This window comes from Anolis carolinensis, unplaced genomic scaffold (assembly GCF_035594765.1).
Source record: "Anolis carolinensis isolate JA03-04 unplaced genomic scaffold, rAnoCar3.1.pri scaffold_10, whole genome shotgun sequence".
Taxonomy (NCBI): Eukaryota; Metazoa; Chordata; class Lepidosauria; order Squamata; family Dactyloidae; genus Anolis; species Anolis carolinensis.
Window position 1 is genome coordinate 25,941,435 of NW_026943821.1, and position 23,756 is coordinate 25,965,190.

At 41.7% G+C, this 23,756-nt stretch overlaps 2 protein-coding genes across 5 annotated transcripts; one reads left to right on the top strand and one right to left on the bottom strand.

Annotated features, from left to right (window-relative positions):
• Positions 1 to 36: 36 nt before the first annotated feature.
• Positions 37 to 11,627, top strand: cunh1orf232 (chromosome unknown C1orf232 homolog). Of its 4 annotated transcripts, XM_062962749.1 has the most exons (6): positions 37 to 282; positions 378 to 520; positions 2,141 to 2,246; positions 8,213 to 8,299; positions 10,206 to 10,303; positions 10,935 to 11,627. In XM_062962749.1, exons 4-6 carry the CDS (start codon positions 8,231 to 8,233, stop codon positions 11,233 to 11,235), a joined length of 468 nt encoding a protein of 155 aa, XP_062818819.1. In that variant the 5' UTR covers positions 37 to 282; positions 378 to 520; positions 2,141 to 2,246; positions 8,213 to 8,230; the 3' UTR covers positions 11,236 to 11,627. The 4 variants fall into 4 exon arrangements, with proteins under 4 accessions (XP_062818819.1, XP_062818818.1, XP_062818821.1 ...); XM_062962748.1 differs by lacking the exon at positions 2,141 to 2,246; XM_062962751.1 differs by lacking the exons at positions 378 to 520; positions 2,141 to 2,246 and having other exon boundaries at positions 221 to 282.
• A 714-nt stretch (positions 11,628 to 12,341) lies between these two features.
• Positions 12,342 to 21,776, bottom strand: fam110d (family with sequence similarity 110 member D). Its single transcript, XM_003227376.4, has 2 exons — positions 21,626 to 21,776; positions 12,342 to 16,798 (listed from the first exon to the last, which is right to left on the bottom strand). The coding sequence occupies exon 2, from the start codon at positions 16,503 to 16,505 to the stop codon at positions 15,540 to 15,542; it is 966 nt and encodes a 321-aa protein (XP_003227424.1). The 5' UTR covers positions 16,506 to 16,798; positions 21,626 to 21,776; the 3' UTR covers positions 12,342 to 15,539.
• Positions 21,777 to 23,756: the final 1,980 nt, after the last annotated feature.

Below are 23,756 nucleotides of genomic sequence, written 5' to 3' on the forward strand. Positions count from 1 at the left end.
CGTCATCAGACTCTTTGGGCGGGAGACTGAGGAAAGACAGGCCTCAGGAATTGAAGCTTAAAAAGACGCGTTAAAGCAGGCCTGGGCCAACTTGGGCCTTCCAGGTGTTTTGGACTTCAACTCCCAGCATTCCTAACAGCCTCAGGCCTCTTCCTTTCCCCCCTCAGCCGCTTAAGCGGCTGAGGGGGGAAAGGAAAAGGCCTGAGGCTGTTAGGAATGCTGGGAGTTGAAGTCCAAAACACCTGGAAGGCCCAGGTTGTCCAAAGCCTGCCCTAATAAAAGGTAGATTTCAATGTTTATTTGTTTTTGGTTTTTACTTGTATATAAATATATATATATATATATTTAAAAATTAATATTTCTATGTTTAATTCTAGGGGTTGCGGTGGCGCAGTGGGTTAAACCGCGGAGCTGCGGAACTTACTGACCCAAAGGTTGGCGGTTCAGATTTGGGGCTCGGGGTGAGCTCCCGCTGTTAGCCCCAGCTTCTGCCAACCTAGCAGTGCGAAAACATGTAAATGTGAGTTGATAATAATACTGTAATAATAATACTTTTATTTTTTTTATCCTGCCCCATCTCCCCGAAAGGACTCGGGGCGGCTGACCTGGCGCCAAGCCCAGGCAAAATAATAATAATAATAATAACTTTATTTTTATATCCCGCCCCATCTCCCCGAAGGGACTCGGAGCGGCTGACCTGGCGCCAAGCCCAGGCAAAATAATGATAATAATAATAATAATAACTTTATTTTTATATCCCGCCCCATCTCCCCGAAAGGACTCGGGGCGGCTGACCTGGCGCCAAGCCCAGGCAAAATAATAATAATAATAATAACTTTATTTTTATATCCCGCCCCATCTCCCCGAAGGGACTCGGAGCGGCTTACATGAGGCCATGCCCGACAACAATACAATAACAGCAATAAAACAATAAAACAAGGTCAGCAATAAAACAATGTCATATCAATAAAAACATAACATCAATGAACAGTTATAAAAGTCAGCGCACGGCATAAAATGGTTAAAAACAGGCCTAAAAACGCGGAGCTGGGCCCAGAGGAAAAACTTCAGCGTGGTAGAGGTAGTTACACAATTTAAAATCAACAAAGTGCTAAACAGACAATGTAAAAACTCGACACGAAAACAATTCAATCAAACAATAAAACGAGTCATTTTTTTGTGGATTAATGGCTCAAGTATTTTGTATTGTTTTAAATCTGTATTTAACTGCTTATGTTTTTATTCTTTCGTATTGTTGTGTATTGGCATCAAATTCTGCCAGTTTTGTAAGCCGCCGTGAGTCCCTTCGGGTGAGAAGGGCGGGATAGAAATGATGGAAATAAATAAATAAATAAAAGCAAAGGGGTCACATACAATAAACATACTTTGATTTTAAAAAATCCTGCGTTGGCTCCTAAAAAGAACTGGGCCAAAGAAAGTGCAAGTAGTGTCAGATACAATCGGGGAGAGGTAGATACCACAACTATTGTCCCATTAAAGTGCTGGGGAAGGCATACACATGGAAACAAGGAATAAAGTGCAATAAAGTTAAAATAGGCAACAGGTTAATCCTTTACTATGGAAATAGATCAATAGGAGATGTCTACGGACAACGGCAGCTCTTCGGCTATTTATTTATCGTGTCAGAAGCGAACCGAGGGCACACTTGTAATGTATTTGAAACACAAGCAAAGTTTAAAAAACTTGGCATTATTCTAAATGTCCTTTGACCAGTAACTGGCCACTTGGAATGCCTTTGGTGTTGCTATAAGAAGGTATATAATGGCTTTTGAACATTTGTAGATTTTGATATCCACAGGGTCTGGAACTAAACTGCAGTGGATACTAAGGGCACACTGTATTTATCTCTTTTATTATGGTGCCTTTAAAAAGTATATCCTGCTATTTCATAATATACTATAGTACGAGAATTTACTCAAGCATGCAATAACTAAATGAAATACTTCCCCCCTCCCAAAGATCTGCATGGGCACTTCATTAAAACAATTAAAACAATTATCTTGCTGCTATGTTTGTTTTGGTGTCAGTTTTTATAGATGATGTCTTCGAAAGTCACTTTAGTTATAGGAGGAAATGAAATGTTTTACTCTTTTATTGCCATTGTGTTATTTAATTACAGCTGTACAATCCTTATCCAGAAGTCTGAAATCCAAAATACTCCAGAATCCAAAGTTGTCCCCATTGGTGGCTGAGATGGTGCCCTCTTGGCTTTCTGGTAGCTCAGTGTACGCACAAATTTTGTTCCATTCACAAATTATTAAAATATTGTGTATAAAATTACTTTCAGGCTATGTGTATATGAAACATAAATGAATTTTGAGTTTAGACTTGGGTCCCACCTCCAAGATACTGCATGTACATGAATGGAAATGCAAGCTTTCCACAATCTAAAAAAAAATCCAGTATCTAAAACTTTTGGTCCCAAACATTTGATATAAATGGATACTCGACCTGTAATTATTAATGTAAACTGCTTTGGTTTGCGGGGAGGGTAATACTATAAACTGCTCAGAGACTGTTAATTTAAAAAGTGATAATTGGCTTCCTGGTCTGATGTAGGATCCACAATCCTTTGAAAACAAAAACAAGTTTTCCATTACTTCCCAGCTTTTTATTCTTCCTTGGAATTCCACTTTTAAGCCTTTGAGATGAAAGTAAGCGGAATGTAATTCCATGGGGAGATTGTGTTGCCGCTCACTACTGATTAATGTCCATTCATTGTAAAAGGACGACTCTTTGACCCTTGTTAACCGTTGTTCCTGGTGTTCCGCTAATCCTCCGTGGAGGAAATCTAAGCCCCGAGGCCTGGCCATCAAAAGATCTCATAGGGCTCTTTGCAAGCAAAGGGCGATAACCCCGGTGTCCTCCCAGGTTTCAGTTTGGGTCATTAGATGCTGCTGACCTCAATTTCCCCTGGGCTTTGAACTGGATACGGTAGTCTACCCCCCATCTTACAACTGTTTCCATAAATATGTATCTGTTATTGCCTAATTAAGGGAGGAGAATTGTAGTTGCTCTAAAAAAGATATCAGAATGAATTTTGGAGTGCGTTTGGATGGAACTGAGCTTAAAGGCCTTGAAAATCTATTATTTATTTATTTATTTAATACATTTATATCCCACCCTTCTCAGCCCGAAGGGGACTCAGAGCGGCTTACAAATTAAATTTACATAAAATATTATATTATTAGCATAGCACAATACTGGCAATAAATTACCATATTGTATTATATCTATATATTGTAATATTATTAATAATATTACATGTAATATATAATATATAGTTCATATTATTAAAACTAAAGATCGTAAGAATTCTCAAGCCAAAGCCTCACTAATCCTATTCCTTAAGATTTTTTTATCGTATCAGAAGCAAATTGAGAATATACTGCATGTCGCTTCTGGTGTGAGAGAATCGGCTATCTACAGAGACATTACCCAGGGGACACCCGGTTGTGTTACCACCCTGTGGGAGGCTTCTCTCATGTCCCCGCATGGGAAACTGGGGCTGACAGACGGGAGCTCACCCTGAATCACCGACTTTTAGGTTTTCAGGTCAAGAGTTCAGCCAGCACAACAGTTTAACCCATGCGCCACCGCGGTTCCATATCCCTTAAGATAAATCCATATTTAAGTCTCAAATGTTGGTGGGGAAGTGAGAAGAGCATAAGCATGGCAGTATCAATGGCAGCATTTACTGGCCTCCCTGGTAGCATTGTCACAAATGTCTGCCTTCCCTCCCCAGCACAAAAAACAGTCTGATCTCCAATGACAGACATCTGTTCCTGTCTAAGAATGGGACTGGAGCCAAGGGCAAGATGAACTTCTAACCAGAAGCACTGCTTCCCACCCTGCCACTGTGTAAAGCAAGCTTCTAGGACCGATTTGTGGGGAAATATTAAATAGTCACCTATTGTTATGATTGATGGTTTGCTGGTTGATAAAGAAGGGAGATTCCTCCAAAAACTAGTCTTTAGGGTAGGTGGGTGAAGAATGGACGAGTCCTTACACAAAATAAATGAATATAAAAACCTTACTAAGTCTTCTCAAATAAGTCCAGTTTTATGTATCCACTTAATTTTTTTGAAAATGCCGGCCACATGACCTTGGAGGTGTCTACAGACAATGCCGGCTCTTCGGCTTAGAAATGGAGATGAGCACCAAGTCCCAGAGTCGAACACAACTGGACTTAACGTCAGGGGAAACCTTTACCTTTACCTTTAAATCTGTTTGTATGTGTTGGAGTAATTCCCCACCTATGGCAGGCCTAAGATTCAAAAGTTTTCTTGGCAATTTTTGTTCAGAAGTAGTTTTCCTTTGCCTTCCTCTGAAGTTGAGACAGTGGCCCCATCAGCTTCAGAATACAGACTAACTGTATTGGGTTATATGGCAGTGTGGATTCATATGATCCAGGTCAATGCGGTTCAAGTCTGCACTGACCATTATAATGCAGCGACTTGCCAGAGGTCATAATGTCAGGCTGTGACCCCCGCAATTGCGTAGTCACAGTGCTTTTCGCCATGACTGTCTCCCAAAGTGCAAGGACCCTATGTGTCACCCCATTGCCCTGAATTCTGCTATTCCCAGACTCATCATTTCGGGGAGAAAGGCACATGTCGAAGCAACATTAGCAGAGGAAATATGGATCCCGGCATGGAGGGTGTCAAGAGCAGGACAAAAGCAACAGCCCTCAGTCGGTTAACAACTCGTGATCACATTACTCTGCCGGCCAGGGAATCAATAATACATTTACAGACATGTAAAGGCGGCAGACAGACCTCTGTCATTAGCCAAGGGGTTTGGGGCTGGGCTAAAAGCACGGTGGGTGATGGGAAGAGGAGCCTCCTTCCTTCTGTCCTACAACTCAGCCTGATTTGGGTCTCGACGGACAAAGTAAGACACTTTTTGGGAGAAAGAATAGCAAGCAAGGCTCGTGGTTTGCTTCCTGTTCACTCGTGGTTTGCAAGAAGCGACTCCGGCTGGTGGAGAGAAGCTTTCTGTCTAAGACGGAAACTGGATCCATGAAGGAGAAGAACAGAGGCCTGAGAGGCTACCAGCCCTACGAAATAATTTAGCTGCCAGGCGCTATTTTGAGCCTGTTGCCGAGCTACCACGTTCCAAAGCCCATTCTTGGGGGAGATCGGTTACAGGGTGCAGACAATGGCGTGTAATGCAAGAGCCTAGCGGTGCGGGAATGAGGCTTCCCTAAGGACTCCAGAGCAGGAGAGAAGAGTCTGCCTGGGGTGAACTGGTGGTGCTGGTGGTAGTGGTGGGGAGTAGGGGTTGGACTCTCTATTGCTGCGTGGAGACACCCCTCTTCTGAAGGTACGAGTCCTCTGCATGGAAAGTGGGCACAGCTTCCAAGTCTGGACGTGTGGATGGGCCACTCACGAATGTCCCAACTTCAGGATGGAGAAGAAGACAGCTCATTGAGTTTCTGAAGAACTCAACGAGACAGGATGGATGACAAGGCACCGCGAGATGTCCATCATTGAAGGAGCCCATTGGCATTCTGGGTCAGCCATGGATCCGTTTCCTTTTTGTTCTTTGAGATGTGCATTGGAGGCTCCTGAAATTTTAATGAAGACACCAGATCTGAGAAGGAGGCCGCCCGTGACAGGTGTGAATTTGCAGGACGTACCAGCATCTGCCTGAGTGCCTGGAACCTAGACAGAGTCTCCGAAGCAGATGAACACAGAGGCGGGATGGCAACCAGCACCTAAACCACCAAAGATCAGAAGATAAAGCTACAGCAGGGGCCGGGGTCTGTAGGACTTGAGGCTGTCCAACCATCTGGCATCTCATAAGGTTGCTTTGTGGGGCCTGCTGCTTCTGGGAGAAGAACATAAGACCTGAAGAAGAAGCTGAGTGGACAGTTGCCAGGATGACGCAGGCGTTCTGGAAGGTCTACAAAGCCAAAGTAATGCAGACCCTCGGCGGAGAGTCACAAGAAGAGGATCTTGAAGACGAGGTAGAGGAACCTCTACTGGGGGTTCCCATTTACTATCTATTGGGAAGAAGCTCTTCATCTAGAGAGGTTTTCCTCAACCTGGTGTCCTCTAGAGATGTTGGACCTGAATGTCCATAATCTCCAACCCACAAGGCTGTGGTGTCTGGGGATGAAGGCAATTGTAGCATGGTACAATTTGAAATCTTCAGACCAAAGTTAGCCAGTTGAGGGAGGAGGACCATAATGCTTCGTACGAGCCATCTTAGGGTGCATCTGCACTGTAGAATGAATGTAGTTTGACACCACTTTAGTTGCCATGGCTCAATGCTATGGAATCATAGGAGTACAAGGTCCTTAACCTAATTTTGCGTCTCTCAGGATTCAATAGCATTGAGCCATGGCAGTGAAAGCGGTTTCAAACTGTATTGATTCTATAGTGCGAAGGCTATGAATGAATATTAATGAATCCGAATTGTTTTACTCCTGTTTAATTTTGTCCAAATTTGAATGAGATAGGAAGAAAAGAAAACTGACCAGGTGAGGGCAGTAAAACCCTTATAACTCAAGACAGAGTTCACCAAGTTTTAAAAGGAAGTCCCATAGATGGGGCGGGATAGGGAGACCCGAATGAACTGTTTTTGAACCCTGATTTTTCATCACTATCACAGGAAGCAATGATTCCTAATAGCATTGTTTGTAATGTGTATTACTCAACTGATTTCCAAAGTTTACTCCCTTTCTAGTCATGGGCTCTGGATTGTTCCTCCCGAGTCCTTCGCTATTGCAAAACAACTTTTCAAAAAAATGTATTTACTCCAAAATGCAGTCTAGAGATGCAGTCATTTCTTCCATATTTGAAGACCCACACCCCCCTCCCAAAAAATGTTCTTTTCCTCGAAATGTTCCAAAATGTCCATGATGGGCATTTCCAACAGATTTTTCAGGCTGCATAGGTCAATTGACCCCCCAGAGAAGCCTTTCTAATCACCAAAATGTGGTGGAAATGCCTCTGTGCATTCAAGAAGTACTTGGGGGCATTGTTATTGTTGTCGTTTATGTTGTTGTTAGTCCAATATGGTGTGTTCTGACCGGCAGTTGCTCTTCTGTATCTTGGGAAGAGAGATGCCCTATCTATAGTGCCATGCAATGCACTTTGAAACTGCATTATATGGTCAGTGTGGATCCTTATAATGCAGTTAAAATGCACTATATCAGCCTACACTGACCATTTAATGCAGTTTCAAAGTGCATTATATGGTACTATAGATGGGGCATTTCTCTTCCTGTCCCAAGCTCCTGGGATCAAATTCAGGACCTGTAAGCCAGAGATGAGAAACTTCTACTCTTAGCCCAATATAAGTAAAGGCTCTTCACCATTCTTTCATGTTGGAGAATCAAGCCTCCCCTCCTTTAAAAGGCGGGGTATAAAAATAAAGTTGTTGTTATTATCATTATTATTATTATTATTATTATTATTATTATTTTATGATGACACAGCAAACAAGATAGATATGCTGGATTTTATATCACAAAATCACAAGTCAAACACATTATTATTATATTATTATTATTATTATTATTATTATTATTATTATTATTATTATTATTATTATTATTATTATATTATATCCATAGGGTTAAGATATGCACTTGGGACATAATTTTAATGTTGTCTCATGGAACCAAGCTCCCAATTCAGAAGGTATCTTGCAGGCTACTGCATGAAATATGACCATGCAAGTTAGTTTGCAGGTTGTACATATTTTATGCCTGATGGGAAATTGTCCATATTGGTGAGATGTATACCTCTGCATGCCCAGTGGCCTTGGTCAACTCAAACTTCCTCAGCATCAGAAGAAAGCAAAAGCAAACTGTTTGGAATAAGTTCTGCCAAGAAAAAGCCCTAATTGGGCTGCCTTAGCATCTCCAAACATTGGAAATGACTTGAAGGCAGACCGACAATAATGCTCACTTCACTTTGACCCATCCATTTTACTCCTTGCCCTACTCTTTCCTTTGCCCACTTCTGGATTTGGTCCCCAAGACCTTCCTAAAGTACAAGACAACCAGTAGATCAAGACAAGCCTTCCAAATTTTGTTGGGAGTCCATCTCCCATCACCGCTCGTATTTGGAAGGATGAGCGCTAGAGTTATCCAATGCCTGGCCAGAGATCAACCACTCCTTCCATCCGTGTGTTGGTGTCTCTCCTCTGCAGTATCTGAAGTCTATTTATTTTCCAGAGAGAGAGTCCTGAACTGATGGAAACCACAGATTCAACACTGCTGACAGAAGAAGGGTCCAACCCTGTTTCTCAACTGGCACGGAGGGTAAGGAGTGGCCGTTGTTTCCATTCAGAACGAAACTCGGTTTTGTGTCTCCAGAACTGCACCACAAACTGACTCCCAAGTGGGGTTGTACACCAAGACGAACACAACTTTGCACTATAGTTAGAGGCAAACTCAAACTTATTCATTTGGAGGCAAAGGGAAAGTTGCAGTCTTCATACAGAAATGGGCCGGACTAGTAACTGAACCTTATACTTTGAGTGCTTCAATGATATTTCTAAGTTTTCAACTGATGTTTTAAATCTGTCTGCAATGCTAGGTATTTGTGGAGTGAAGGAACATGCCATGGCAGTGATAAATTCTTATTTGGAGGTTCAGTGTCCTCATGTCCCCCTCCAGAGCTAACTTTTCCCCAGTACAACTGGGAAGGGGATTGGGTTTTTTGCCGTTGCAACCGAGAGCTGCAGGGGAAGGGAAATGTGTTTTGTTCTATTTCCCACTTAAACAAAGACCTTCTGGTCTTGAAACAGCTTCCTCTTCTCCCAGTGACATTTCCTCACGTGCCCCTAGACAGTTTAAAAATAAAATAAGAAGTCTTGTAATGGCTTCTTTTATTTATTTATTTATTTATTTATTTACAATACAGTAGAGTCTTACTTATCCAACATAAACAGGCCGGCAGAATGTTGGATAAGCAAAAATGTTGGATAATGAGGGATTAAGGAAAAGCCTATTAAACGTCAAATTATGTTATAATTTTACAAATTAAGCTCCAAAACATCACGTTTTATAACAAGTCTGCCACTTGTTTGTAGCATGGCTGCACTTGTGTTGTTGCTGGGTGTGTTGGCCCGCTACGTGTTGCTGCCTAGAGAAACAGCTGTGTGTGGATCTGGGTAGGAGGCAGATTGCGTTGGATAATACAGAACGTTGGATAAGTGAAGGTTGGATAAGTGAGACTCTTCTGTATTTATATTCCGCCCTTCTTTCTCATCCCGAAGGGGACTCAGGGCGGATCACAATGCACATCTACATGGCAAACATTCAGCGTCATTAGACATACGACATACATAGACAGACACAGAGGCAATTTAACATTTTCCCACTTCTGGCCTCATGAAGTTATGCTCGATTCCGGCCACAGGGGGAGCTGACGCTTCATCGTCCGCTTGTGACACCGAGTCCTTGATGGAGTACTTCCTCATTCCTTTCCGCACGCTGATCACAATCCTCATTATAATTCTATTCTGAATTTTACTAGGTCCTTCTTATTATTGCTGCTGCAGTTCCCCCACCTATGTAGTTGACTGAATTGTATTGGTGGTTTGATATTATTACTGATGTATTAACTCTTGTTTTATTACCTTATTGTGTTTTAGCCTGTGTATATTGTGCTAATGTATTCATGTTGTTACTGTTGTGAACTATGTTGACTGGGCTTTGCCCCATGTGAGCCGCCCCGAGTCCCTGTGGGGAGATGGTGGTGGGGTTTAAATAAAGTTTTTCTTCTTCTTCTTCTTCTTCTTCTTCTTCTTCTTCTTCTTCTTCTTCTTCTTCTTCTTATTATTATTATTATTATTATTATTATTGTCATAAATTAGTTAAATTAGCCTCCCTATATTATTATTATTATTATTATTATTATTATTATTATTATTATTATTATTATGTCATAAATTAGTTAAATTAGCCTCCCCACATAAAGCGGTACCTACATTTTCTACTTGAGAGATGCAACTATCTTTCGAGCTGCTTAGTCAACAGCAAGCTAGGCTTAGATGATGCTCCCACCCCCCCAATGGAATATGGTCCATAGGTTCACAATCATTCATTGTTTCAAGTATCCACATGGAGCCTTGGAATGGATGGATCTCTCAGGTATATGGGTGTTTCTTTTGCTATCCTTGGTACTGCTGTCAACCCATTTTCTCCTCTCTTTGATCTGCAGGTCCAAGGAGCTGGAGCCAAGAGCTGGAGGACTGTATCATCCTTGTTCAGCCGGGAAGATGAACACAAACTGCTGGCCTCTGAGCCTTGTGCTGACCAGTAAGACAAATATTTCTATCATTTCCCTCCTACCATACATTTCTTTTTTAGCAGACCAATACGCTTATAAAGTGGTGTTTAGTGGGTCATAAAGGCACGGACTTCATCACAAGAGGCTGGCTTCTCATCTCACCCTCTTAAACAGGCAGCTTCATCCATTCCTAGTCTTTTCTTAATTGTACCTAAATTTCTTACTTGACAGATGCAACTGTCTTTCGGGTTGCTTAGGTAAACAACAAGCTGGGGCTATTTAATGGTCGTCACTCAATCTGACCCGGGCTTCAAACTCATGACCTCTCGGTCAGCAATAATTTATTGCAGCTGGCTGCTAACCAGCTGTTGATTGGCAATGGAAAACAGCATTATATCATTGAGGACAACCCTATGATGCATTATTTGTAAAACATAATCCAGATAAGAAGGAATTAATATAACATTAGGAGTGAATATTTACATCAGCGTTTCTCAACCTGGGGGTCAGGACCCCTGGAGGGGGAGGGGTCACGAGGGGGTGCCAGAAGGGTAATCAAAGACCACCATATTTCTGATGGTCTTAGGAACCCCTTGGGCGGAGAAGGCTGAAGATCTCTTTGTCCTTCTCTTCCTTCAATTTTTCTGTCCTTGCTTCCAGCCCCTTGGCAGCCAAACCGGAGGAGGATTCCGCCTCCGAGAAGAGGACCGCTGGCCTTTGGGACGTCTTTGCTTCGAAGTGGCCGCAGCCTTCGGGCCTGGAGAAGATGGTGGACCCCCGAGAGCCGCCCACCAGAGGCAGGTCGGGGGACTCGGCGGCCGAGGAAGAGGAGGAGGGGGAAGCCGGCGGCACCGGCCAGGACAACGACCTCCGAGAAGCCGAAGGGATGGCCTTCAAGTGGAGCTTCCTGACCAACAAACTGGCCGAGATGAAGAACAGAAGCGTCTCCAAGAGCAACTAGGACAGATGCAGGAAGGACAGACTTCGGACGCGATGCTTGTCTTTCCAGGAGAGGACAAGGACTGTCACTTTCTCCCCAAGAGCCTTGTGTGATGCGGAGGATCCAGGACATTGTATTAACCACCGCGATGTTAGGATGCTGCCCTCCTTGCACCCCCTTTCCCACGCGTGCCCCACATTTCCCTATCCCCTTGTCCTCCCCATCTTCTTCATAAGACTGTTCTTTCAAATCTATATATATAAAAAATGTAATGTTCGTTTGTAGGACTGAGTAAACAACAAAACCACTGAACCAAATCACACCAAATTTGGCCACAAAAGACATACTCATCCAATCTATGTCTTTCAAACAAAAAACCTGGAAAATAAAGTCCAAATTAGAGAATATATAAATGTAATGTACGTTTGTAGGACTGAGTAAACAACAAAACCACTGAACCAAATCATACCAAATTTGGCCACAAAAGACATACTCATCCAATCTATGTCTTTCAAATGAAAAAACCTGGAAAATAAAGTCCAAATTAGAGACGAGGAAGAGCCATTTTCTACCCTGGTTGCTTGTCAGAAGGGTAGACCCTGCCCGCTTTAGGCCCCACCCATTTTGTCTCCTAGCAACCCCCTCGGGCACAATGGCACCGGGATACAGCCAAGGTTCAGGCTTTTGAGGCTGCAAGGCTATTCACTGCTATTCCACCTGGACAACAAAGCATTCCCATAAGCCACAGCAACACGTGACTGGGCACAGCTTATATATGTATGTATGTGTATATATATAATGTGTGTGTGTGTGTGTATGTGTGTGTGTGTATATATACACACACACACACACACACACACACACACACATACATATATATAGTCCAGAATAAGTTCCTTATTGGCTAGGCCAATATCCTTACCACTTTCCATGCCTAGATGATGTTTCGGAATACACTGTGGCAAGATGTGTTGCCACTGGGGGCAAAGATCAAGATGGCTTGTTGTTATTTATTTACTATTGAGTCAACATCCACTTTTGGCAATTGTGTGAATGAGAAACCTTTATGACCCCAATCCTCCATATAATAATAATAATAATAATAATAATAATAATAATAATAATAATAATAATAATAATAATAATAATTTATTTATACCCTGCCCCATCTCCCAACAAGGGCCTCGGAGTGGCTCACATTCATAAAAACATAGTAGATAACAGAAAACAAAATAAGCAACATATCAAATTGAACACAATCCCAAAATTAACACAATGTCTACCAGGCTTCCCGACAGTTTCCATTCCCAGGGTAATATTCCAGGCAGGTTTTGTAATCAACTTTTTTATTAACAATACATGGAAATACAGATCTTCTGGTAGCACAGCAAACCAGCTTTGACAAATACAAAAAAGATACAACAAACAGAGAGCCACATACATTGGGACTGAAACGAACCATAGAGAAAACTATAATATAAATTACTTTCTATATACTCATCCGCATCCCCAGCAACCAGTTGCTTATTATTCCAAACCATCTCTGCCTGATCAATTATGTGTAATGATCTCATTATAATAACGATCTCGTTGTCACAGTTGAATCCAGGAAAAAGGGATGAGTGGGTGTTGGGAGCTACTGGGAGGAGTGGGTTGTGTCTACATCACAACCCAATGAAGAAAGCCAGGCCAAATGGACGTAAAAGGGCCAAAATTAGTTAGCTAAAGGGGAGGAGAAGGGGTTGAAACCAAATCTTCCTGGTAGAAGTCCAGCTCATTCTGCTACACCACGTTGTCAGTGCAAAAGGCACCTTGGCTAGTATGTCTCCTCCGTCTATGTGATATAGTCGGGCCCCCGTATCCACCCTAATTAGCATTGGAAAGGTTTGTCTCTTGCCTGGAGGGAATCCTTCAACAGAAAGGAGGAAACCATGAAAATGAACAAAATCTGGCTACCAGTATTAAAAAAACTCAAAAATCAGAACAGTAAATAAGAAGCAACACTCTGAGGGCAGAGGAGCCCCAAGGACGGCTAATGACTCTGAACAAAGGATGCCCTCCAGGCAAGAGACAAACCTTTCCAATGCTAATTAGGGTGATTGACTGAAACATTAGCGCTGGCTTCCAACTGACAAAGGACTCTTGTCACACCCTGGACTCTCCACAGATATATATTTTTACCCTCCTTGCCTAGTTTATCCATGCCTCACAACCTCTGAGGATGCCTGCCATAGATGTGGGCGAAATGTCAGGAGAGAATACTACTGGAACATGGCCACACAGCCCAAAAGACATTCAACAACCCTAACTAAAGTTCCTGTTCCAGTAGAGTCTCACTTATCCAATATAAACGGGCCGGCAGAATGTTGGATAAGCGAATATGTTGGATAATAAGGAGAGATTAAGGAAAAGCCTATTAAACATCAAATTAGGTTATGATTTTACAAATTAAGCACCAAAACATCATGTTATACAACAAATTTGACAGAAAAAGTAGTTCAATACGCAGTAATGCTATGTAATAATTACTGTATTTACGAATTTAGCACCAAAATATCACAATGTATTGAAAACACTGACTACAAAAATGAGTTGGATAATCCAGAAAGTTGGATAAGTGAGACTCTACTGTACTTGTTTCACAAACCTGAGTAACTCCGGGCTGTGGCACAGGCGGGAGAGCAAGCCAGCTGCAATTAACTGCAATGAATCACTCTGACCAGGAGGTCATGAGTTCGAGGCCCGCTCAGAGCCTATGTTTGTCTTGTCTTTGTTCTATGTTAAAAGGCATTGAATGTTTGCCTATATGTGTCATGTGATCCGCCCTGAGTCCCCTTCGGGGTGAGAAAGAAGGGCGGAATATAAATGCTGTAAATAATAATAATAATAATAATAATAATAATAATAATAATAATAATAATAATAAAAAACTGCAGGGTGGCTTTGGTTCAGAAGCGGACATAAAAGCTTCCATTTTCAGTAGAGTCTCATCCAACATTCACTTATCCACCGTTCTGGATTATCCAACGCATTTTTGTGGTCAATGTTTTCAATACATCATGATATTTTGGTGCGAAATTCGTAAATACAGTAATTACTGCATAGCATTACTGCGTATTGAACTACTTTTTCTGTCAAATTTTTTCATTTACAAATGGCACTTCATTTGTAAAATCCTAATCTAACTTGATGTTTAATAGGCTTTTCCTTAATCCCTCCTTATTATCCAACATATTCGCTTATCCAACATTCTGCCGGCCCGTTTGTGTTGGATAAGTGAGACTCTACTGTATTACCATCTACAAAATCAACACAACTTCCTCGAAATGAGAGCCTACGTAAGTGAGCCTCAAGGAACGGAGAGGCGAGAATATCCGGCGTCTTTCTTGTTGTGTCGGCATTATTGTTTATTTATTCATTTACAGTATTTATATTCCGTCCTTCTTTCTCACCCCAAAGGGGACTCAGGGCGGATTACAATGAACACATATATGGCAAACATTCAATGTTTATTATTATTGTAGCTTGGAAAGTGCCTTGTGTAGACGGTGTTGCTTTAGCTTTCTTTGCATTGCTTCTTGCAGGATTGTACCGTCTCTGAGCGGGAAGAGCGGATCTTATTGATTGTAAGTATTTGTGGGTTTCTATCGTGCCACCAAAGGAAAGGCAGGTTCTTTGTATTACGTGGGTTTAAGCCAGACATGGGCAAACTTGGGCCCTCCAGGTGTTTTGGACTGCAACTCCCACCATTCCTAACACCCACTCCAGGAATGCAAACCTATCTTGAAGATCTTGTGCCCCCACTAGCAACTGGAGCTATTTATTTATTTATTTATTTATTTACAGTATTTATATTCCGCCCTTCTTTCTCACCCCGAAGGGGACTCAGGGCGGATTACAATGAACACATATATGGCAAACATTCAATGCCAATAGACAAACAACATTCAGTTTTAGACAGACACAGAGGCATTTTTAACATCTTTCCAGCTTCACGATTCCGGCCACAGGGGGAGCTGTTGCTTCACCGTCCATTGGTGGCTGTTCTTCCTCATTCTTTTCCTCGTGAGCAGTTTTATGGTGTTGTAGATTAGTTAAATTAGCCTCCCGCATAAAGCGTACCTAAATTTTCCCTACTTGACAGATGCAACTGTCTTTCGGGGCTGCTAGGTCAACAGCAAGCCGGAGCTATTTTTTTTTTAATGGTCGGAGGCTTATCCTGACCCGGGCTTCGAACTCATGACCTCTCGGTCAGTAGTGATTTATAGCAGCTGGTTACTAGCCAGCTGCGCCACAGCCCGGCCCCGGCATTGCAAGGACGTGGCTCACACGGTGGACTCCTTGGCCGCGGTCTGGGCCTGCTGGCAGCTGTACAACCATTTGATGACCCGGGCGTTTCTCTCGACGAGGGAAATGGACGTGGACGGCTTCTCGCTCGGCTCTTCGGCCGGCCCTTCCTCTCCGCTGCCGTGTTGCAGAGAACTGGCCGAAGCCACGCTGCCCGGGAACCGGCCGGAGGAACGTGCGTCCCAGGTGCCAGGTTTGAACCGCTCGGCTCCCAGGACTTGCACCAGGTTGCGGTCCAGACCACAATAGTTAAAGAAACGCTCCTTCTCTGAGAGAGGCAGCGAAGAACTCAGGCAGAGCTTTCTCTTGGAGTCTGTTGGGCCTGGATCTCGTTGAGGATGCTCAACACCTTCCGTGGAGACTACTGAATGGACCATTCTTGGCTCCTCTTTTTCCGTTGGCACCCACACCATGGGGGTCTCCTCTTGCATTGCTCCAAATATACCCCGGCTATTGTGCCCGTCCCTAAGCGGGCTCTGAAACAACCTCCTGACAATGCCGTAGCTCTTGGTGTTCTCCTTGTTGACGGCCGAGCAGTCCCGTTTCTGCCGGTAGATGACCAGCGAGTCCGGTCTCAGCAAACGCCGGCCACCGCCTCTCCGTGCAATAGGAGATTGCGGAGAGGGAGGCGTTGGAGGCAACTTCTTGGGCCCAAGACCGTCTTTGGTGACAACTAAGCCTTGAGAGAACTCATGTTGATGTCGAGCGAGAGGTCTTCTGCAACAAGGAGAAGACTGGAGGCTGTAGCAGAGCAAGACCGGCTCTTGACGCCTGTCGATCACTTGCTGGGATTTGACGTATTTGGCTTTGTCGGCCTCCAATCTTTCTACGGCGCTTGGGGTCCGCATCCCGGCGGTTCCTTCCAGCTGCTTACGAAGATAGTCCGCACCACGATTGAGCAGCCCCAGAGGAGAAAGCCCATCTTCCGGGTGGAGAGGCCGCATTATATGTCACTGTTTAGGCTTCAATCCAGAGAGATCGTACAACGTTCCAAACCAGGAAGGAAGGCCACGTCAAACGGCAAGTCAGAAGGATCGCTAGTGGTCCAGGATACATCACAGCATTGTCCATGAGATTCTAGATAGATCTTGCATGGCTTTTTTATCATTTGGAATCCACAACTTTGCAATTCCACATTCCACCCGACGTCCTCAAAATATATCCACAAGTGCGAACGTGAGCAAAGAGAATCCTTTCCCAGTAAACAGAGAATAGCTTGGGCGATAAGAACTCAACCCTGTAAACAGAAACGAGATCTGATTAATAATAATCTATATATATAAAAATGTACGTTTGTAGGACTGAGTAAACAACAAAACCACTGGGCCAAATCACACCAAATTTGGCAATAAAATGGCACACAACCCAATGAATGATCACCACCAAAAAAAAAAACCCACAGAGAGACAAAGACTTAAAAAGCCAAAAATGCAAGTGCCTTTAACAGACACAAAAACAAACAAAAAAACAAAAACAAAACAAAAAAACAAAAAAAAAAAACAACCAGAAATATTGTATATTCACAAGCTTTAGGAAATAACATATACTAACAACCACCACTTCCTCAATACTTTATTTCCAATACCACCACAATTTGCCACAGCAATGCATGGCAGAGTACAGTTCGTAATAATAATAATAATAATAATAATAATAATAATAATAATAATAATAACAACAACAACAACAACAACAACAACAACAGGAAAAACTCAGCCGCTATCAGGACCTCAAGATTGAACTGCAAAGACTCTGGCAGAAACCAGTGCAGGTGGTCCCGGTGGTGATGGGCACACTGGGTGCCGTGCCAAAAGATCTCAGCCGGCATTTGGAAACAATAGACATTGATGAAATTACGATCTGCCAACTGCAAAAGGCCACCCGACTGGGATCTGCGCGCATCATCCGAAAATACATCACACAGTCCTAGACACTTGGGAAGTGTTCGACTTGTGATTTTGTGATACAAAATCCAGCATATCTATCTTATTTGCTGTGTCATAATAAAATAATAATAATAATAATAATAATAATAATAATAATAATAATAATAATAATATACATCACACAGTCCTAGACACTTGGGAAGTGTTCGACTTGTGATTTTGTGATACAAAATCCAGCATATCTATCTTATTTGCTGTGTCATAATAAAATAATAATAATAATAATAATAATAATAATAATAATAATAATAATAATAATAATATACATCACACAGTCCTAGACACTTGGGAAGTGTTCGACTTGTGATTTTGTGATACAAAATCCAGCATATCTATCTTGTTTGCTGTGTCATAAAATAATAATAATAATAATAATAATAATAATAATAATAATAATAATAACAACTTTGTATTGTCGAAGGCTTTCATGGCCGGGATCACAGGGTTGTTGTATGTCTTCCGGGCTGTCTGGCCATGTTCCAGAAGTATTCTCTCCTGACGTTTCACCCACATCTATGGCAGGCATCCTCAGAGGTTGTGAGGCATGGAGAAACTAGAAGGTGGGATTTGTTCCAGACTTCACGGAAAGGAAAGAGGGTCCACGGCACCCTATATGAGCCTCCTTTTGTGTCTTGCCTTTTTGCCCAAACCTGGTTTCCTTCTCTGGGCTCTGTCGCTTCCCTGGTTGGAGAATCAACCAGGGATGATTTTTTTCTGGTGGAGTTTGCTTTGTTTTGGAGATGGCTGAGACACGAAAGATAAGGCGGGCCTCTCCTATTTTTTCCTGCCTTGCTTCCTCTCGGATTGTAGATAAACCAGAGAGTCCCTTTGACAGTGTGCCCAGGATTGTTGTGTGTTTTCCGGGCTATGTTCCAGAAGCATTCTCTCCTGACGTTTCACCCACATCCATGGCAGGCATCCTCAGGGGTTGTGAGGTCTGCTGGAAACTAGGCAAGTGGGGCTTATATATCTGTGGAATGATGTCCAGGGCGGGAGAAAGAAAGAACTCCTGTCTGTCTGTTGGAGGCAAGTGTGAATGTTGTAATTGGACACCTTGATTAGCACTGAAAAGCCTAGCAGCTTCAAAGCCTGGCTGTTCCTGCCTGGGGGAATCCTTTGTTGGGAGGTGTTAGTTCTTTCTCCTACCCTGGACATTCCACAGATATAATAATAAATAATAAAACTTTATTTATACCCCACCACCATCTCCCCGCGGGGACTCGGGGCAGCTTGCATAGGGCAGAGGCCCAAACAACATAAGTACAAAATAAACAGCAACATAATATTTATTTATTGACTACATTTATATCCCGCTCTTCAAACTCTGCAGGGGACTCAGAGCGGCTTACAAATCAAATGAACATACACTATATTATTAGCATAGCACAATATAAGCATTAAATTGTACTAAATTGTACTATATCCTTATATGGTAATATTATTAGTAATATTAAATTTAATATATAATATATAATTAATATTATGATATTTTATTATTAGTAGTATAATATTGTATTGCATTATACAGTAGAGTCTCACTTATCCAACATAAACAGGCCGGCAGAACATTGAATAAGTGAATATGTTGGATAATAAGGAGGGATTAAGGAAAAGCCTATTAAACATCAAATTAGGTTATGATTTTACAAATTAAGCACCAAAACATCATGTTATACAACAAATTTGACAGAAAAAGTAGTTCAAAACGCAGTAATGCTATGTAGTAATTACTGTATTTATGAATTTAGCACCAAAATATCACGATGTATTGAAAACATTGACTGCAAAAATGCGTTGGATAATCCAGAACGTTGGATAAGTGAGTGTTAGATAAGTGAGACTCTACTGTAATATTATTATCAATATTATATGTATATAATACATATAAGCGGCGGAGGGGGAAAAGGAAAGGGCCTGAGGATGCCTGCCATAGATGTGGGTGAAATGTCAGGAGAGAATGCTTCTGGAACATGGCCCGGAAAACACACAACAACCCGGTGATCCCAGTTTCACAAGAAACGTTTGCTTCCAAAAGGTCTCCAAGGCCTAAAAAAGGTTGAGAACCCTTTCCCTATGGAAAAGAAAGAGGAGGAAAGTGCTCCAGGACACACAAAAACAAGCCACCAATTTTGGCTGAACTTTTGCCTCTGGAATCCACAGCTATAAATAAGGCCGCCTGGGGCAAGGCATGGGTCGCGCCCTCCAAAGCGGGATCTTAACTACAGGGCAGCTGTGGCCAAATGGGACACCGAGAGACGAAGAAAAAAGACTCCCCAAAAGCCACGTCCCAGTTTGCAGACTGGGACACATGAAAAGTGCAAAACAATGCACCAAACAGGAGTAGGATATGGGGTTTTGCATGCCTGTATCAAATGCAGTCCTTAGGTTATAGGGAGCGGAATCCACTCCTTAAAGACTAATGTTGCTCTTTACAAGAGTCCCTGGATTCCGAGACTTGTTGTGTCTCAAGTCCCATCATCCTGTTCTGGCATGGTTAGGAACAATGGGAAGTGGAGTCCAACACGTGTCAGGACAAGAAAGGTCGCTTTACAAATAGCACAGGGTTTGAGTCCCACTTAACCATAATAATAATAATAATAATAATAATAATAATAATAATAATAATAATAATGTCCGACGTGCGATCCAATACAACAGCCAGCAGAGTGTCTGCTGTGGACTCATCTTGTTGTGTTTCATATAATAATAATAATAATAATAATAATAATAATAATAATAATAATAATAATACAGTCCTAGACACTTGGGAAGTGTTAGACTTGTGATTTTGTGATACAAAATCCAGCATATCTATCTTGTTTGCTGTGACATAATAAAATAATAATTATAATAATAATAGTTATTATTATTATTATTATTAATAATAATAATAATAATAATAATAACCAGTACAGGTGGTCCCGGTGGTGATGGGCACATTGGGTGCCGTGCCAAAAGATCTCAGCCGGCATTTGGAAACAATAGACATTGACAAAATCACGATCTGCCAACTGCAAAAGGCCACCCTACTGGGATCTGTGCACATCATCCGAAAATACATCACACAGTCCTAGACACTTGGGAAGTGTTCGACTTGTGATTGTGTGATACAAAATCCAGCATATCTATCTTGTTTTCTGTGTCATAATAAAATAATAATTTGACTTGTGATTTTGTGACACAAAATCCAGCATATCTATCTTGTTTGCTGTGTCATACTATGTCGTTGTTTCAATAATAATAATAATAATAATAATAATAATAATAATAATAATATAAACTTTATTACGGTCCATGGACCCGCAACTGTTAAGTGAATAACATACAGGAGTTTAATAAACTTTATTATGGTCCATGTATGCGCAACTGTTAAGTGGAGAACATACAGGAGTTTATGGAACACTCAAAACTGAGGAATAATAATAATAATAAATTTTGTGATACGAAATCCAGCATATCTATCTTGTTTGCTGTGTCAATAATAATAATAATAATAATAATAATAATAATAATAATAATAATAATAATAATAATAATTCACACAGTCCTTGACACTTGGGAAGTGTCCGACATGTGAGTGTCTGCTGTGGACTCATCTTGTTATGTTTCAAATAATAATAATAATAATAATAATAATAGCAACAACAACAACTTTATTCTTGCATCCTGCCCCATCTCCCTGAAGGGACTTGGGGCAGTTCACATGGGGGCCAAGCCCTGTAATACACAGTAAAATACAACATAAATACATTTAAAACATATAAACAATAAAATCATGAAGCCTATAAAATGCAATAAATTGGGCAAGCTTAGGCAACTCAGACTTTCTCAGCACCATAAAACTTTCTGATAAGTTTGCATTAAAGTTGTCATATGCTGGAAATAGCTTGAAGGCACTCACCAGCCATAACATCCCGAATCGCACACATATACACGTTGGAATGGATCCAAAATTAATATTATATTAATTAACATTACAAGAAATATTCTGCCATCCTCTTGGACCTGGATGCAGTGGGATGCAGGTTTTAAGCAGCTTCAAAAAGCATCCTTGGTGCATCGCTCAAGGCAGGTGTGACCGTCCAAAGAGAGACCAGATCCTTCCAAAAAGCACTTACCTTCCTATCTGGACAAAGTTGTAGCAAAGCAACACGGCTGTACATTCGAAGGGCGACAGCAGCAGCTTGTCCTGCCCAGAAGAAGCCTCTCAGATGGACAGGCCAAGTGAATTCAGCACCTCCCATGGAAGCCTGGCTAATATACGGTGCAGGCGGTCAGGGCAGGAAGATGAAGCCGGCTGGCTCCCTCCCTCGCCTGCCTTAACTCCTTCCCATCCAGGCTGCCCTGATTGTTGGCTTCATCCTTCTGTGGGCAAGGCATCGGCTAGCCTTTCTCCCACCGCAAAGCTTCCCTGTGTTAACCCTCTGTGCCTTGCTCTTTTGAGATGTATTGGTGCAACACAGATCGCAAAAAGTGGGACGAGTGTATCTTTGCACGTGTGATTTTATGCTTGAACTTCCAGTCACGACAAAATCATAGAATCATAGAATCCCAGAGTTGGAAGAGACCTCACGAGCTATCCAGTCCAACTCCCATTCTGCCAAGAAGCAGGAAAATCGCATTCAAAGCACTCCCGACAGATGGCCATCTAGCCTCTGCCTTTTTGTTTTTGTCAAATATTTTTTTTTATTGAAAATTTTATATTAAGGAATATGAGAAAGAGAAAGAAAAAAAGTTTGCACATCGAAAGTGGTAGAACATTGTTTGTTTATAGTAAAGTAGGAAATAAGGTAGAAGAGAGAGAGAAAAGAAGAAAAAATTGAAAAAAAATTTGCACATCAAAAGTGGTAGAACATTGTTTGTTTATAGTAAAGTAGGAAATAAGATAGAAGAAAGAGAGAAAAAAAGGTTTTGTTGACTTCCATCTAACTTTAACTGGTTCATCCTGAAAAAACAACTATATATATAAACATTCATAAATCACCGCATCCCCTTCGTCATCGATAACCTCAAAGATTGTCTCTAAATCAGCAGATAGGTTCCAATTTCATTTGTTTTAGATAGTCCTTTACCAAGTCCCAATTAGTCTCTTTCTTTGGTAAACCTTGATTTGAAGATAACCAATATGTGAGTTTGTCCATGTTCATCACCTCCATAACTTTATTTAGCCATTCTTCCTTATTCGGAATCTCCTTTCGTCTCCAAAACTTGGCATATGTTATTCCGGCGGCCGTTACCAAGTAACTAAACAGAATCTCTTTATTTTTGTCCTGATCAATGTCTAACATTCCCAGTAAGAAAAACTCTGGTTCTCTTTTGATTTTTATCTTTAAAATTGTTTGTATGGCTTCACTAATGTCTCTCCAGTAAAGTTGAGCTTTTGGGCACGTCCACCATAAATGATAGAAAGTGCCCGTCTGTTGTTCACACTTCCAGCATTTGTCCGATGCGTTCTTATAACATTTAGAAATTTTATAGGGGGTGGTATACCACCTATATTGCATCTTTAGCCAATTCTCTGCTTAAAAGCTTCCAAAGAAGAGAAGTTGTGCCGTCGCACCTGGGGCTATAACTCTTAGCGAAAGAGGCATGGACGTGACATCTTTCCCCAGGGGATTGCTTCTTGCCCTCCTTTAGGGAAACTGGAACTCCCAAGGACCAAAACACTGTAGATAACTCAAAACTGGTTTTATTGTTCACAAAAGGTTATCCCAATAAGCTGGAAGTTTCAAAGGGGTAAAGGAAAACATACATTTACAGTCTTTGATTGTCTTAAGTCCAAGGAGCTTTGCAGCTGAGAAGCTTTTCCAGGTCCCTCTTTCTCAATGGCTGTGAATGCCGGAGCAATCCTCAGCCTCAGTCCAAATGGCCTATGTTTGAACACACAGAGTCTTTCTCTGGTGCCAAAGAACTGATCTGAAGGCGCTTGAGACTCCTCAACGTCGTCCAGGTTGGCCCTGAACATTGCAGCTTTCCGTTCGGTTTCCAGATTGTTGTCCACAATGAATGTGCAGAGATCTGATCCCTTACATTATGGGTGTGGGGTCAGAAAACATTATGGGAAACAGAACAATAGTGGCACTAGCTGTCAATCTGCAGAGAACGGTGTAGGATGCTTTGAGTTTTTCAAACAGCTGGTCTCATAAGAGGCAATAAATTCCTCTTTGAATTGTCATGAACAGAAGCACGTCTATTTTATTGCAAAAGGGAAGACTGCTGTTATGGCATCTTAAAGACTATCCTACTATG